The sequence below is a fragment of the Zootoca vivipara genome, chromosome 2, assembly GCF_963506605.1.
Source record: "Zootoca vivipara chromosome 2, rZooViv1.1, whole genome shotgun sequence".
Classification (NCBI taxonomy): domain Eukaryota; kingdom Metazoa; phylum Chordata; class Lepidosauria; order Squamata; family Lacertidae; genus Zootoca; species Zootoca vivipara.
The window spans coordinates 9,339,236-9,356,507 of NC_083277.1; the positions used below are offsets into that span (position 1 = coordinate 9,339,236).

Sequence of the window (17,272 nt, forward strand, 5' to 3'; positions counted from 1 at the left end):
CAAGATCTGTTATCCTGTTTTTTTCATGAGAAGGTCCCAGGTTCGATCCCCGGAGACAGGAGGGAAAGAGTCCCCCCCCCAAAAAAAAGTCCTCCGGGGCATGAAGGTTACATTCTTCCTTCATCTCTTTTAATCCATTGCAGGGAGAGGGGGGTGGAATGGGGATCCGGTCGTTTTTACACCCATTTCCCAACGTGGGGGAGGCAGGGCCGTGGCGTAGGGTGTCCTTGTTACACCAGCCCCGGAGTTGTTATGCGCGTTTGGGGCTTGGAACAGTAATTTAGGACAACCCTAAATGGCCAGCACCAAGGAGAAGGAGGAGGCATTCCTGACACAGCCAGGCCAGAGGACGATGGTCTTGCAAGTCAAAGAGGAGAACTGCAGCTTGGTGTGTAGGCTTTCTGGGTAAGGAATAGCATTTCGGAGGAGGGAATCTATGGTCTAAGTTACCAGATGGGACACCTGGGACATTTGCTTGGTTCTGACCATAGTTGGCAGAAGTTGTAAAGTAGCTTTTTACACACACAAACACCTAGTACGTTGTGGTACTGTTTTCATTCATAGGCTTCCTTGATATTTTTTGAATTGGGAAAAAAATCTGCTGATCAGAAATTGTCTGATTTCAAGAGCAGAGACTGTCGCTGTGGTGTCTGGATAAAGGGAGAGCTTTAATGATCAGTCACATGTCGCTCAGCAATGAAGAAGCCATGAAGGATTTGAAGTCCTGTTTTGTGAAAGGGGCGAGTGCTAAGGTAATTCAGATAATGACAGATCTCCCTTAATTTTTTGTTAAAGGGTAGCAGGGACTATGGCTCCAACATCTGGGACATTTGTTTGGTTCTGATCATAGTTGGCAGAAGTTGTAAAGTAGCTTTTTACACACACAAACTCCTAGTACGTTGTGGTACCGTTTTCATTTATAGGCTTCAGTGATATTTTTGAATTGGAAAAAAAGATCATAGAATCATAGAATCATAGAATCATAGAGTTGGAAGAGACCACAAGGGCCATCCAGTCCAACCCCCTGCCAAGCAGGAAACACCATCAAAGCATTCCTGACAGATGGCTGTCAAGCCTCTGCTTAAAGACCTCCAAAGAAGGAGACTCCACCACACTCCTTGGCAGCAAATTCCACTGCCGAACAGCTCTTACTTTCAGGAAGTTCTTCCTAATGTTTAGGTGGAATTTTCTTTCTTGTAGTTTGAATCCGTTGCTCCGTGTCCGCTTCTCTGGAGCAGCAGAAAACAACCTTTCTCCCTCCTTTATATGACATCCTTTTATATATTTGAACATGGTTATCATATCACCCCTTAACCTTCTCTTCTCCAGGCTAAACATACCCAGCTCCCTAAGCCGTTCCTCATAAGGCATCGTTTCCAGGCCTTTGACCATTTTGGTTGCCCTCTTCTGGACACGTTCCAGCTTATCAGTATCCTTCTTGAACTGTGGTGCCCAGAACTGGACACAATACTCCAGGTGAGGTCTGACCAGAGCAGAATACAGTGGTACTATTACTTCCCTTGATCTAGATGCTATACTCCTATTGATGCAGCCCAGAATTGCATTGGCTTTTTTAGCTGCTGCATCACACTGCTGACTCATGTCAAGTTTGTGGTCAACCAAAACTCCTAGATCCTTTTCACATGTACTGCTCTCAAGCCAGGTGTCTCCCATCCTGTATTTGTGCCTTTCATTTTTTTTGCCCAAGTGTAGTACTTTACATTTCTCCTTGTTAAAATTCATCTTGTTTGCTTTGGCCCAGTTGTCTAATCTGTTAAGGTCATTCTGAAGTGTGATCCTGTCCTCTGGGGTGTTAGCCACCCCTCCCAACTTGGTGTCATCTGCAAACTTGCTCAGGATTCCCTCAAGCCCATCATCCAAGTCATTGATAAAGATGTTGAACAAGACTGGGCCCAAGACAGAACCCTGTGGCACCCCACTAGTCACTACTCTCCAGGATGAGGAGGAGCCATTGATGAGCACCCTTTGGGTTCGGTCACTAATCCAGCTACAAATCCACTGAATGGTAGCATTGTCTAGCCCACATTTTACCAGCTTCTTTACAAGAATATCATGGGGCACCTTGTCAAAGGCCTTGCTGAAATCAAGATAGGCTACATCCACAGCGTTCCCTTCATCTACCAGGCTTGTAATTCTGTCAAAAAATGAGATCAGATTAGTCTGACATGACTTATTTTTCAGGAACCCATGCTGACTTTTAGTGATCACAGAGTTTCTTTCTAGGTGCTCACAGACTGTTTGCTTAATGATCTGCTCTAGAATCTTTCCTGGTATTGATGTCAGGCTGACTGGGCGGTAATTGTTTGGGTCCTCTCTTTTCCCCTTTTTGAAAATAGGGACAACATTTGCCCTCCTCCAGTCTGCTGGAACTTCGCCTGTTCTCCAGGAATTTTCAAAGATTATTGCCAGTGGTTCTGAAATCACCTCTGCCAGTTCTTTTAATACTCTTGGATGTAGTTCATCTGGCCCTGGAGACTTGAATACATCTAAACTAGCCAAGTATTCTTGTACTACCTCCTTACTTATTCTGGGCTGTGTTTCCCCTGCTGAATCATCTGCTCCATATTCTTCAGGTCGGGCGTTTTTTTCTTTCTTGGAGAAGACTGAGGCAAAGAAGGCATTGAGGAGTTCTGCCCTTTCTCTGTCCCCTGTTTGCATTTCACCATCTTCTCCTCTGAGTGACCCCACTGTTTCCTTGTTTTTCCTTTTGCTACGGACATACCCATAAAAGCCCTTTTTGTTGCTTTTAACCTCTCTGGCGAGCCTGAGTTCATTCTGTGCTTTAGCTTTTCTGACTTTGTCTCTACACGTGCTGGCTATATGTTTGAATTCCTCTCTGGAGATTTCCCCCCTTTTCCATTTTTTGTACATATCCCTTTTAAATCTTAACTCAGTCAAGAGTTCTTTAGATAGCCAGCCTGGCTTCTTTAGGCACCTTCCATGTTTCCGTCTCATTGGTATTGCCTGAAGTTGTGCTTTTAATATCTCCCTTTTAACAAACTCCCAACCATCATGAACTCCCTTCCCTTTTAGTATTACTGTCCATGGGATTTCACCCAGCGTTTCCCTAAGTTTTCTGAAGTCGGCTTTCTTAAAGTCTAGAATTTGGACCTTAGTATGCTTGGTTGCTCCTTTCCGCTGGATAATAAACTCCAGAAGAGCATGGTCACTCCCACCTAATGATCCTGCCACTTCTACCCCACCAACCAAGTCATCACTATTGGTTAGGACCAGATCTAAAATGGCTGATCCTCTTGTTGCTTCTCCCACTTTCTGGACAATGAAGTTGTCTGCAAGGCCAGTGAGGAATCTGTTCGACCTTATGCTCTTGGCTGAGTTTGACATCCAACAAATATCAGGATAGTTGAAATCCCCCATTACTACTATCTCACTTCCTTTGGAATGCTTGGCCATCTGTTCCAGGAAGGCATCATCTGTGTCCTCAGTTTGGCTTGGGGATCTATAGTAAACTCCCACAATGAGATCACTGTTGTTTTTCTCTCCCTTAATTTTGACCCAGATACTCTCAATTTGGCTTTGAAGTTTTAAATCCTGGATCTCTTCACAGGTATACATATCCCTAACATATAAAGCTACTCCTCCTCCTTTCCTGTTTGGTCTATTTCTCTTAAATAGATTGTATCCCTCTATTACTACATTCCAGTCATGAGACTCATCCCACCAGGTTTCAGTGATGCCTATTATGTCATATTTAGTTTGCTGTACCAAGAGCTCAAGTTCATCTTGTTTATTTCCCATGCTCTGTGCATTAGTATACAGACATTGAAGACCGTTGATCATTCCCCCATGTCTCTTATTTAAGGATATTTTCGTCCCACCACTAGGTCTGCATGCTCTAAATCCACAGGAGTTCTGATTTAGTCTCCTTGACTTGATTCCATGAAGAAAACGCCTAAAATTCTGCATGTTAATTTTAACTTAATCCATGTTTATCCTGCTGGCAAAAGAACTTCAGATTGAAACAGCCCCTTCCAGCCTTGCTCACCTGGTGCCCTCTGTCCATTTAAGACTACAACTCCCATCATCCCTGGCCAGTGCATCTCCAGGTATGGCTAGCAATGCCCTTGCCTGAAGACCCTGCAGAGCCACTGCCAGTCAGTGGAGGCAATACTGACCTCGATGGACCAATGGTCTGGCCTGGCAGAAGGCCACTTTCATATGGGATGAGACCTTTTGCATGCAATGCATGTGCTTTGCCACTGGAGACAGAGGCTTTTGTGTGGTGGCACCCAAGTTATGGATCTCCTTCCCAAGATATGATTGCTTGGTACTATCTTGACCATTATTATTAATTAACATTACTACAAACTCTGCAAACTCTTTCCTATATTCCCAATAAAGTGTGGCCCCCTCCAATGGCTGAAAACCTGGGGGGGCTTTAACAGAATACTGGAGACTCTAGAAGGGGAGAGGGTTCTTCTGCTCGGATCCTGCTTATGGGTTTCCACTGGGCATCTAGTTTCAATAATTTTTCAAAAAAATGTTTTTGGTTTCACCACCACTTGCAGGTAAAAGGAGAGAGATCAAGACGGAGAATTCCCACCAAGGGGAAGCTGTGCCAGAGGGAATGTCCCAGGGGAACGTTCCTTTTTTAGCTGAGATTGCAGAGCAAAAGGGTGAGTCCAAAGGAGACCAGGAAACAAATGAATTCAGCAATCTCCCAGAAGTTCCCTTTAGTGAAAACACAACACAGTTTGGAGTGGAAAAGCCCTTCTCCAATCATGGGAGGAACAACCAGGACAGTTTGGGTCTGGGCACGCTAAATGCCGAAGAAGGTCCTTATGAATGCCCCGTGCGTGGGGAGAGCTTCCAGCGAGGATCTGCCCTGGCTGAACACCAGAGGAGGCACATGCAAGAGGAAGCATACAAATGGTCTGAGGGCGAGAAGCCCTTTCCCCAGCGAGAGATCTGGGTGAGCCATCAGAGCGGCCTCATGGAAGAGAAACCATACGAGTGTCCCGAGTGCGGGAAGAGGTTCAGTTACAGAGCAACGCTGATGCGGCATCGAAGGATCCACACCGAAGAGAAACCGCACAAGTGCTCCCACTGTGGGAAAAGCTTCAGCCAGAGGACCAACGGTGAGTCACCTGCGAATCCACACCGGAGAGAGGCCGTATCAATGCTCCCAGTGCGGAAAAGGCTTCCGGTGGCAACTCCATTTGAAGAGGCACCAGAAGATCCACACGGGAGAGAAGCCTCACGAATGCTCGGAGTGCGGGAAAAGCTTTTCCCGGAGAGATACGTTACTCAATCACCGGAGGACCCACACAGGGGAGAAGCCGTACGAGTGCCCTGATTGTGGGAGAAACTTCAACCACCCGTGCAACTTAATTGAACATCAGAAGACGCACACAGGGGAGAAACCGCACGAATGTCCTGAGTGTGGAAAAAACTTCTCCCGGGATACACTGATCAAGCACCAGAGAACTCACACGGGAGAGAAGCCTTATGAATGCCGCGAGTGTGGGAAAAGTTTCCATCATCCTTGTCGGTTGATGGACCATCAGAAGATCCACACAGGAGAGAAGCCTCACAAATGCCCTGAGTGCGGGAAGAACTTTTCTCGGCGAGATACGCTGATCAAACACCAAAGGACCCACGTGGAGGAGAAGCCTTATGAATGCCCCGAGTGTGGAAAAAGCTTCATTCAGAAGAAGGCATTCATCAGACATCAGATAATTCATTTAGGGAATACGTCCAGCTAATATTCTTGAAAAGTGCCACATTTAAAATAAGAAGATACCATTTTCTGTTCAACTCTTATGATGCCCTCTTGGTTTTGTGGTTGTAACATTGTCTGTATCATTCAGCTGCATGTTCCTCTCTGGGGCTCTAAATGAGGTCTTGTTCTGAGTGTGACTGTGAATATATAAATTTGTTTATATATTCTTGCTTATATATTCTTGCTTATTAATTGCTTTTGGCCTAACATAGGAATTAGTTGGGATTTCAGAAAGTTAAACGAATGTAGTATAAAGAAGGGAGTGTGTTTATTCCGACATGTGCCACCACCCCGTTGGAAATGCAGGAAAAGGAGAGCAGGAAATGCAGGAAAAAGAGACCAGTCAGTAGTCAGCGGCTCCAATAGTGGAGACAGAGAGAATCCTGCCAGATCTTTGAGAGGGGTCAATTCCATAGGCATTTCTTGTTCCAGCTGTTAGTATCCCAGGAGAGTAATCAGATGCAGCTGGTGCCGAAAAGACACTCCTTGGGGGAGCATTGTGTATTTGGGGTGGGACTGAGGAACACAGGGAAGGTGCCCTGTGTAATGTATAGGGCAGCACAGCCCATGGGGCCCCTTCTGGAAGCTGTCAGACTGCAACTCCCATCCTCTCTGACCCCTGGCCATGCTGGATGGGTCGGAGGGGAGTTGGAGTCCAGGATTATCCAGAGGACACCCCATTTGATGCCCCCGATACACAGAATCCAGCCTGTGAATAAGGAGCATTAATGCATCCACTCGAAACACATTGAACTGAGTGGAAGCCCCACAAAATGGCAATAAGATTTATTTCTGACAACGTGTGGAGATGGTGGGGCTGTATTTGCAGAGAGCATTTGAAGCTGATACCCAGTTCTATTTCTTTTTCATTTCCCTCCCGTCCAAGGTCTCCAGAGCAAGGAGCTATCCTGACTGACGAGGGTGAAGGGAGTTCTATTCCTCTATTAATCCAATGATGCATGCATTTTAAAAGCTGCATGAGGTATTGTGGGGAGAGAAAGGTTTTGTGGAATTGCAGAGTAGTGAGGGATCCCCAGGGTCTTCTAGTCCCACCCCCTGCAGTACAGAAAACCTTTGCTGCACGTGGGGCTCAAACCCACAACCCTGGGATTAAGAGTCTTGTGCTCTGCCAAATCAGACATCTCAAAAGGAAAACAAGATTGAAGGTGAGGAAAAGATTATTTATTGCGACTGTTAAAAGTGTGACTGTCTCTTGAAGAAGTAAGCTGCAGAGGGAATTCTGGGGAAAGAAAGGAAAATACAAAGCAACAGCAACCCATTTTTGTTTTGTTATTTCTGCTGATTTTGACTGGAATGAATCCTCTCAAAGGGCCCTTGAAAAACTGCCCAACGTGCTCTTGGCGGGTAAATGTTTTTTATATCAGTCACTCTTGTCTGGAGAGAAACTCCTACTGGGCCTGAGAGGCAGATTTAGTCTCCTCAGGAGATACTGAGGTGGGTTTTAATGTCATCCAGATAAAAGAAAGGGAGGAGGGTCTCTCCAGAGAACGAGGCTCCTGAGAATGTGTAGAGTTCGGCTCCTGAGTCAGCGTCAGAAAAAGACACACATCCCCCTTCATAGTCCAGAGTCACCCGGATCCTCCTGGGCTCCTCATTCAGGGTCAGATCGGAGTCAGGGGAGGTCAAGGCCCAGTACTTGCCTTCACACTTCTCCACAGCCCAGACCCCCTCCTCAGGGCTTATGCAGAAGTGGCCCTTTCTCCTCACAGACTTTCTAGTGACCCCCAAAGCCCACTCTTCCCCACTTCCCACATTGACTTCCCAGAAATGTCTGCCTGCTGTGAATCCCTCACGTCCCAACACACAAGGCCAGTAGTTGAATCTCTCAGGTTTGTTGGGCAGGACTTGCTTTTTGTCTCCCAATCCCATGCTTTTCCGATCCTTGGACAGGATGAGCCAGGGATAGGCTGTGTCTGGATCCAGAGTGACATTTGCTGTTGGGAAGAAGATGAGGGATAAAGAATATTATGCAGAATCAGCAGAGAGACAGAGACAGACATCCTGTCTTTTAACAACAAAATAATAATACATACTGTATTATTGCCTTGCTTGCCACATGAAAGTATTTGAACTCATGTTCAATTAACCTCTCTGGAGATTTCTGAATTACTAGGCATCTGAGGAAGCAAAAAGACAGGCTTAACAGGCTACAATGCAATAGCTAAAAAGAATTAATCTTTTTTACAAAACATTACCATAACATAGCATCTGTTGTTTCCTTATTTCAAGCAAAATATTAAATCATAGAACAAATAATTGCAATGACGACAACTGTAGGCCTAAGGAATTAAAACAACTAATGTGTTTAGCTATGTTTCCTGCTTTTCAGGGGGTTGGACTAGATGATCCTTGGGATGCTCTCAAACTCTACTATTCCATGATTCCATGGAAAAATCAGAAATAAAAATGGCAGAATACAATCATTCAAATCCACGAATGAAATGGGGATCTGTACTGGAGGGCTGGAGGAAGGTTTAACACCTGCCCCAAGTAATCTGGTGGGGAAAAGCTGTTGAAACCGGAATTTCCAAGCATGCGGACAAACCAAATTTCAGAGGAAGAATCGGCAGAGCTTTACCATGTAATTCCAAGGGTCTCTTGCAATGGAAAGTCCTCCCTCATGGAATGGGGCTGATCTCAAAAGGACTGTGGGAACTCTGAGGAGATTGGGATGGCTGAAGCACGAGAAATGGCTAGTGAGGTTGAAATTCTGAGGAAGAGGCAGCTCAGGCCTTGGCTCTGCTCCTGGGAGACCAGCCTGGCAGGAGGTGGAGGAGGAACTGGGTGCTTGTGGGTGCCCTTTTTAACACACTTCACAAGGGGGAAATCCAAGCAAATCTCCAGAAGCTCCAAAAGAACCTCTCCAGATTGTAAAATAAAAAAATTCCTTCAGTAGCACCTTAAAGACCAACTAAGTTTTTATTTTGGTATGAGCTTTCGTGTGCATGCACACTTCTTCAGATACAGTGAAATGGAAGTTTCCAGGCACTTATGTAGAGAAGGGGTGGGGAGGGGTCAATCACCCATTTCCACCACCCTTCTGAGTGATCCCCCCTCCCCATCCCCACCCCTCCCCACCCCTTCTCTACATAAGTGCCTGGAAACTTCCATTTCACTGTATCTGAAGAAGTGTGCATGCACACGAAAGCTCATACCAAAATAAAAACTTAGTTGGTCTTTAAGGTGCTACTGAAGGAATTTTTTTATTTTACTTCGATCCAGACCAACACGGCTACCTACCTGTAACCAACTCTCCAGATTGTGTGGAAGGAAAACAAAATGCAAGGGAGGTTCTCTATACATGAGAACTCGACAAGATGGACATTGGACAGACCCTGCAGGATTCTCCTTAAGGGCTTTTGTAAGATATTGTAAGGCTCTGAGGCTTTTCCCTACAATCAAGCAGTATATAAATTTTATGAAAGAAAGCAGAATCTATAAAATCGAGAGGGAAACCAGGATAATAGTCTATAGGCAGGAATGGAACTCAAGACTGGTGTGCAGGTTCTTCGCAGGGACAAGCTCTGCCCACAATGCAAGCCTTCAAACCCCCTCCCAGTTCATTCATGGGACAGACAAAGAACCCAAACACCCCTAGAGGACTGTTACCCAGAGTTACGCCATTGATTGGGGTCTCAAAGTCTGCAGAACTGACGGTTCAACACCCATGAAATATGTGTCCCCATTCCTCCTGTGAAATTGTTCCTCCCCTGGAAATTTATCTTTCTGAATCGGTTTTCTATATAACAGAGCATCTGAGGAAGCAAAAGGATATAAAGTGTAAGGGCAACACTCTTCCACCAGAAATAATATATCCATACAAAAGTAACACTTCATAACGTGGCATCCTTAAATTCAAGTACAATTATTAAATAGTAGAAAAAATGATTAAAAACAAGAAAATCATAGGAAGAATCTATGGCAATAACTAATGCTTTAAAACTCAGCAATCATAAAACAAGCTTACAAATAGATAGCAGAAAAAAAAAATTCAGCATAAATCCTGATGGTCTCTGAACTTTGTCCCTGAAATTGGGCTCTCCATTGGAGGACTGGAAGGGGGGGCAGAGCAATAGGAATCCTGTAAAAGGATAAAGAGGGGAGATGGAGGCAGCCTTAACATCTTCCCCAAGTAAAGTGGTGGTGGTGGGGAAATTAAAGCCAAAATTGTAAAACATAAGGAGAAGCGAAGGTTGCTGTGGAAGGATTGGCAGAGGTCTCATGCAAAAGGAAGCCCTTCCTCACAAACCTTTTTAAAAAATCTTTCAGATTGTTACCAAGCATAATTGTGATCTTTGGGGGTCATGTGCTCTTGCTTCCCTCCTCAATGGGGGAACTCTCAGGAGAACTTGATGCTTGAAGCCCTAGATATGGCAGCTGCAGGGGGACGTCTGAGGAGGAGACGGCTCAGGCCTTGGCTCCACTGTTGAGAAACAAGCCTGAGCAGGAGGCAGAGGGGGAACTGGGGGCTTCTTAATGCCCTTTGACTCCATTCAGAGCAGGAGAAGCTCCAAAAGGACAAACCCAGATTGTGGTTGGTACGTAACCACAAGGAAAAGGAGGTTTCGTATAATTCTAAACAGATGCACATGGGAGAAAAAAATCCTGACTCTGTTTCAGGCTTTCTTTACAAGCTCCAGAGTCACAAGATACATGGGCCATTCTGGGGGACAGGAAATGAAGGCTGAAGCACCAAGAAGGAAGGTATCCTGAGGTTACAAAATCCCATGCAATAAGAGCCTGGCATGTTCAGTTCTGAAGAAGGAATAAGATTCCCAGTATGAAATCCTGGCAGCCATTACAGTATTCATTACCTTTCCATTGTTTCATTGTATCCTCCACAAGGTGATTTAGATCTGGGGATTCCAAGATCCTGTTTCTCAGTTCTGGAGGGAAAGACAGTGGCTTTTCTGACTCTCTTTTATCATACCTGGTGAAAAGAAAGACAATGAATGGCCCCATTGTGGCACCATCTCCCTAATTTTTACAGGTGATTTCAATAAAATGAAAAAAGGTGATTTCCCAAAAGGGTTGTTTCCACCACATATTGGTGGGACTGCAATCCGCTCCTGCAGGTAGAGGCAAGAGCAGGGCTAGGAAAGGTAAAAACAACCCTTTTTAAAAAGTCTTTAGACTCACACCCTACCCAGCTGACCAAGACACCTCTACAAGTCACAGCGAGCAAAATTCCACCACAGTAATATTTGGGGAGGGCATGCTGCTACAGCGGTTTCAGGTTCGATTTGATTCCCACCCAACCCAGCCTCTCCCGCTCAATATCCAGCAGTATTCTTGTAGAAAGTTATCAATACAGTATACCCGCATCTCTATACATATGCAAATAATGGCAGTGCATTCTGGGTACCTTTCCGGGAAAGGTGCTTTCTTGTGGGTTTGGGTGGGGTTTTTTTTTGGAGGGGTTGAGGAGGGGTTGAGCTCGGCCATGGGGTTGAGGATGGAGCTGCCCACGCCTCTGCAGCACCTGCCCAAGGCTGTGGAGCCGAGACAGAGAGGGAGAGGGATGGGGAGCCGCTTTGCAGCAAGCAGAGGGATTATCCGCTCCCAGATGCAGCAGCAGCCAGCGCCTTGCACCCTTGCTTGCTTGCTTGCAGATGCTTTGCAAGAATGGGAGAGGCCAGCTTGTTCAAACACCCATGTTTACAGAGCGGTCAGTGCAATATTAATGCTGAAACACAAACCCCACAGCAGCCATCACTGGAGGAAACTGTTCTAAAATTAAGGGGGGGATATGAATTCTAATATTTGGAAGGAACTGGAGTGAGGGAATCTTCCCCACTCCCCCCCCCAAAAAAAAAATTGACAAAAGGCTCAAGAAAGTGGAGTCTAGGCTTAGGCTGAGTGCACACCATACATTTAAAGCACCTAGAAAGAGCAGCACCCAGGAAGTTGTAGTTTGTTAAGGGTGCTGGGAGTTATAGCTCTTTTGGGGTAAGCTACAGCTCCCATTATTCTTGGAGTGTGTGTGCTTTAAAAGTATGATATGTATACAGCCTTAGATAGCTTTAATAGGGAATATAACAGTTTTATAGAGGACAGAGATCAAAACATTCATATACTGTATAAGGTATCTGAAGTGTGCATGCACACCAAAGCTCATACATAACAAATTTAGTTGGTCTCTAAGGTGCTACTGGGCAATTTTTGGAAGGATTATTTTAAGGACTTCTTTAGGGGGGGGATCATATGGATTTGATTCTTTTAAAGGAATTTTTGGGGGGGGAGCAACCAGATTTTTATGTGTCAAACAAAAGCACCATGCATTGCCCTAAAAGTCCAGGGAACATTAGGTGCTTCTGAACGTCCTTTTAACTGGACATGCATGCATCAATATTAGTTGCAGTTGCAAACGTTTTGGGGCTGTCCCACATACTTCCCCACCACACAAACACACACAATTTTGGCAGGGGATGAACTCACGCACTAAAAAGAATAAAGGGGCGATCTCTCATCACCTCAGCTCAGCGATTCCCTTCAAACTCTCCCTCCCCAGAGATGGCTGCTAGCATTTTTCAACAAAGCCTCTTGGCATGCAGGTTGCCTTGGAGCAGCGAGGGGGATTGCTAGAGTGCTTCTGTAGAGCAGGGGTAGCCAACTCCCAAGAGACTGCAATCTACTCACAGAGTTAAAAACTGGCAGTGATCTACCCCCTTTTTTGGAGTTCAGGTCAAAGTTGTTGAGCTTTTTTTAAAGAAGGCAGAAGGCCATTTTGGGGGGATTCAGGTAAGAGTTGCTGAGTTTTTTCAGGGAGGAGGTAAAATGTTGAGCTTTTTTTAGAGGAGCCACAGTTGTTCAGCTTCTTTGAGGGGAGCCAATGATCTACCGCAGACGTCCAGTGATCTACCGATCTACCGGTAGATCACAATCTACCTGTTGGACATGCCTGCTGTAGAGGATGCGTTTGAAGGGAATCACTTACCGTAGGTTACAGCAAACCTTTTTAGAACTAAAATATCCACCTGATGAAGTTAAACAACAGATCAACAGAGCCAGACTGATACCTAGGGAGAACCTGCTGCAAGACAGACCCAAAAAAGAAAATAACAGAACACCACTAGTCATCACATACAGCTCCCAAGTTAAAACAGTACAACGCATCATCAGAGATCTACAGCCTCTCCTGGACAATGACAGCTCCCTTTCTCAAGCTCTGGGAGGAAGACCTTTCATTGCCTACAGACAGCCACCCAATCTTAAACAACTCCTCACCCACAATAATACAACCACCAGACTTAACATGGACACTGGTACCAGAGCCTGCAATAAACCCAGATGCCAACTTTGCTGCCACATGCACTCGGACAACACCATTACTGGCCCCAACAACATCAAACATACCATCTCAGGACTATCTAATTGCTCGTCTTCTAACATTGTGTATGCCATCAAATGCCAACAGTGCCCTTCAGCTCTCTATATTGGACAAACAGGCCAAACCCTACGCCAAAGGATAAATGGACATAAATCTGACATCAGGAACCATAAGACTGAAAAACCAGTAGGAGAACACTTCAATCTCCCAGGACATTCTATACAAGATCTCAAAGCAGCTGTTTTATTACAGAGAAATTTCAGGAACAGACTGGAAAGGGAAGTTGCTGAATTGGAAATCATTACCAAGCTTAAAACCATGGAAGCACCTGGGATGAATAGAGATATCGGATTCTTATCTCATTATGCATGATCAAGCTTTCTTTAGCACCTCAGCCCAGGACTAATTGCAGCCATCAGCAGCCATTAACACCCATCTACAGGTTTACCACTCCCATCAGCCCATCTCCCATTCCCACCCACCCCCACCACCCTCTGTATATATATAGGGTCTGACACTTCTGTTTCTAGTGTATCTGAAGAAGTGTGCATGCACACGAAAGCTCATACCAAAATATAAACTTAGTTGGTCTTTAAGGTGCTACTGAAGGAATTTTTTTATTTTACCGTAGGTGACTGAGGGATCTTGGTTGGGGCTAGAGGCGGAGCAACTCCTGCATGCAAATGAGGTGCCGCAAAGCATTGTAGGGAAGCGCAAAACGGGTGACACGGGCCACTCAGAAAGATCAGAGCTCCCTCAGGCTGGGCTGGTAGATGATGCCCGACTGCAGGCAAGTGAAGGGAAGTGGGGATAGGGCCCTTGGGCAGTGCTGTCTGTGCTCGCTGTGTTGTGAAGGGGTGTGGGCAGATGGTAGGCCGGGTCTGGCAGAGTAAGTAAAGTAAGTAGGGCTAATGCATTCCTGCACAATGTTTTATTCTTACTAAAGGATGTAGGCAGCTACACCTGCAGCAATTGCAACTTGGTTGCCCTACTAGAAGACAAGGCCCATCAACTTCAGGCCTGTGTATCTACGCTCCAGAGAATTAAGAGGAGTCTGTGGGCCTGATAAGATGCTGTCTTCCTGGGGCCAAGATCCAAGATGTAACAAACCCAGTGACAGATAACTTTTGGTCCATGTGGGAACCAATGACACTGCAAGCCTTCTTAGATCAGATGGACATCTGGCAAGTGATGGGCTGCACCTCACAAGGGTTGGGAGGAATGTTCTTGCCATGAAACTCAAAAACTTCATCAGGAGGGCTTTAAACTGGCTTATGTGGGGGAGGGAGACAGTGGTCCTGAAGGTAGTCTACCAAGTGCTGAAGATGATCACCCAAATGTCAAGGACCAAATGGAGCAAAGAGCACGCAGACTTAGTGGTGGGAGAAAAAAAATCCTTAAATAAGAGACATGGGGGAATGAGCAATGGTCTTCAATGTCTGTAAACCAACATCAAAAAAACCAAGATCATGGCCACTGGTCCCATCACCTCCTGGCAAATAGAAGGGGAAGAAATGGAGGCAGTGAGAGATTTCACCTTCTTGGGCTCCTTGATCACTGCAGATGGTGACAGCAGTCACGAAATTAAAAGACGCCTGCTTCTTGGGAGAAAAGCAATGACAAACCTAGACAGCATCTTAAAAAGCAGAGACATCACCTTGCCGACAAAGGTCCGTATAGTTAAAGCTATGGTTTTCCCAGTAGTGATGTATGGAAGTGAGAGCTGGACCATCAAGAAGGCTGATCGCCGAAGAATTGATGCTTTTGAATTGTGGTGCTGGAGGAGACTCTTGAGAGTCCCATGGACTGCAAGAAGATCAAACCTCTCCATTCCGAAGGAAATCAGCCCTGAGTGCTCCCTGGAAGGACAGATCGTGAAGCTGGGGCTCCAATACTTTGGCCACCTCATGAGAAGAGAAGAATCCTTGGAAAAGACCGTGATGTTGGGAAAGATTGAGGGCACTAGGAGAAGGGGACGTCAGAGGACAAGATGGTTGGACAGTGTTCTTGAAGCTACGAACATGAGTTTGACCAAACTGCGGGAGGCAGTGCAAGACAGGAGTGCCTGGCGTGCTATGGTCCATGGGGTCACGAAGAGTCGGACACGACTAAACGACTAAACAACAACAACAACAACATACTAATGCACAGAGCATGGGAAATAAGATGAACGTGAGCTCTTGGTACAGCAAACTAAATACGACATAACAGGCATCACTGAAACCTGGTGGGATGAGTCTCATGATTGGAATGTAGTAATAGAGGGATACAATCTATTTCAGAGAAATAGACCAAACAGGAAAGGAGGAAGAGTGGCATTATACGTCAGGGATGTGTATACCTGTGAAGAGATCCAGGATTTAAAACTTCAAAGCCATATTGAGAGTATCTGGGTCAAAAGTAAGGGAGAGAAAAATAACAGTGATCTCATTGTGGGGGTTACTATAGATCCCCAAGCCAAACTGAGGACATAGATGAAGCCTTCCTGGAACAGATGACCAAGCATTCAAAAGGAAGTGAGATAGTAGTAATGGGGGATTTCAACTATCCTGATATTTGTTGGATGTCAAACTCAGCCAAGAGCATAAGGTCGAACAGATTCCTCACTGGCCTTGCAGACAACTTCATTGTCCAGAAAGTGGGAGAAGCAACAAAGGGTCAGCCATTTTAGATTTGATCCTAACCAATAGTGATGACCTGGTTAGTGGGGTAGAAGTGGCAGGATCGTTAGGTGGGAGTGACCATGCTCTTCTGGAGTTTATTATACAGTGGAAAGGAACAACCAAGCATACTAAGACTCAAATTCTAGACTTTAAGAAAGCTAACTTCAGAAAATGTAGGAAAACGGTGGGTGAAATCCCATGGACAGAAATACTAAAAGGGAAGGGAGTTCATGATGGTTGGGAGTTTGTTAAAAGGGAGATATAAAAGCCACAACTTCAGGCAATACCAATGAGACGGAAACATGGAAGGTGCCTAAAGAAGCCAGGGTGGCTATCTAAAGAACTTTTGACTAAGATTTAAAAGGGGTATGTACAAAAAAATGGAAAAGGGGGGAAATCTCCAGAGAGGAATTCAAACAAATAGCCAGCACGTGTAGAGACATAGTCAGAAAAGCTAAAGCACAGAATGAACTCAGGCTTGCTAGAGAGGTTAAAAGCAACAAAAAGGGCTTTTATGGGTATGTCCGTAGCAAAAGGAAGAACAAGGAAACAGTGGGGTCACTTACAGGAGAAGGTGGTGAAATGCGAACAGGGGACAGAGAAAGGGCAGAACTCCTCAATACCTTCTTTGCCTCAGTCTTCTCCAAAAAAGAAAACAATGCCCAACCTGAAGAATATGGAGCAGATGATTCAGCAGGGGAAACAAAGCCCATAACAAGTAAGGAGGTAGTACAAGAATACTTGGCTAGTTTTGATGTATTCACGTCTCCAGGGCCAGAAGAACTACATCCAAGAGTATTAAAAGAACTGGCAGAGGTGATTTCAGAACCACTGGCAATAATCTTTGAGAATTCCTGGAGAACAGGCGAAGTCCCAGCAGACTGGAGGAGGGCAAATGTTGTCCCTATTTTCAAAAAGGGGGAAAGAGAGGACCCAAACAATTACTGCCCAGTCAGCCTGACATCAATACCAGGAAAGATTCTACAGCAGATCATTAAGTAAACGGTCTGTGAGCACCTAGAAAGGAACACTGTGATCACTAAAAGTCAGCATGGGTTTCTGAAAAATAGGTCATGTCAGACTAATCTGATCTCATTTTTTGATAGAATTACAAGCCTGGTAGATGAAGGGAATGCTGTGGATATAGCCTATCTTGATTTCAGCAAGGCCTTTGACAAGGTGCCCCATGATATTCTTGTAAAGAAGCTGGTAAAATGCGGGCTCAACAATGCTACCATTCAGTGGATTTGTAACTGGCTGGCTGACCGAACCCAAAGGGTGCTCATCAATGGCTCCTTTTCATCCTGGAGAGAAGTGACTAGTGGGGTTCTGTCTTGGGCCCAGTCTTATTCAACATCTTTATCAATGACTTGGATGATGGGCTTGAGGGCATCCTGAGCAAGTTTGCAGACGACACCAAATTGGGAGGGGTGGCTAATACCCCAGAGGACAGGATCACACTTCAAAATGACCTTAACAGATTAGACAACTGGG

General features: G+C 45.3%; 3 protein-coding genes across 3 annotated transcripts in view; 1 reads left to right on the forward strand and 2 right to left on the reverse strand.

The window, feature by feature from the left end:
• The first annotated feature begins 295 nt into the window (after nt 1–295).
• On the forward strand, nt 296–5,747 carry LOC132591611 (zinc finger protein 436-like). The gene is made up of 3 exons (XM_060270928.1): nt 296–392; nt 4,551–4,954; nt 5,040–5,747. The coding sequence occupies exons 1-3, from the start codon at nt 296–298 to the stop codon at nt 5,745–5,747; spliced, it is 1,209 nt and encodes a 402-aa protein (XP_060126911.1).
• A 1,088-nt stretch (nt 5,748–6,835) lies between these two features.
• On the reverse strand, nt 6,836–10,615 carry LOC132591612 (butyrophilin subfamily 1 member A1-like). Its single transcript, XM_060270929.1, has 2 exons — nt 10,600–10,615; nt 6,836–7,719 (listed from the first exon to the last, which is right to left on the reverse strand). Exons 1-2 carry the CDS (start codon nt 10,613–10,615, stop codon nt 7,205–7,207), a joined length of 531 nt encoding a protein of 176 aa, XP_060126912.1. The 3' UTR covers nt 6,836–7,204.
• LOC118081428 (zinc finger protein 91-like) overlaps nt 7,659–17,272 on the reverse strand; it is a 41,870-nt gene continuing 32,256 nt past the window's right edge. Inside the window, exons 5-8 of the mRNA XM_060270827.1 lie at nt 10,600–10,715; nt 9,395–9,540; nt 7,819–7,902; nt 7,659–7,719 (exon numbers count right to left, since the gene is read on the reverse strand). The gene's annotated coding sequence lies outside the window, so the exon portion shown is untranslated. The remainder of the gene's footprint in view (nt 7,720–7,818; nt 7,903–9,394; nt 9,541–10,599; nt 10,716–17,272) is intronic.

Coding starts and splice junctions, on each gene's coding strand:
- LOC132591611 (XM_060270928.1), top strand. CDS start 296: ATGGCCAGCACCAAGGAGAAGGAGGAGGCATTCCTGACACAGCCAGGC. Junction 393..4,550: donor GGAGAACTGCAGCTTGGTGT/GTAGGCTTTCTG, acceptor CACCACTTGCAG/GTAAAAGGAGAGAGATCAAG. Junction 4,955..5,039: donor TTCCCCAGCGAGAGATCTGG/GTGAGCCATCAG, acceptor GAGCAACGCTGA/TGCGGCATCGAAGGATCCAC.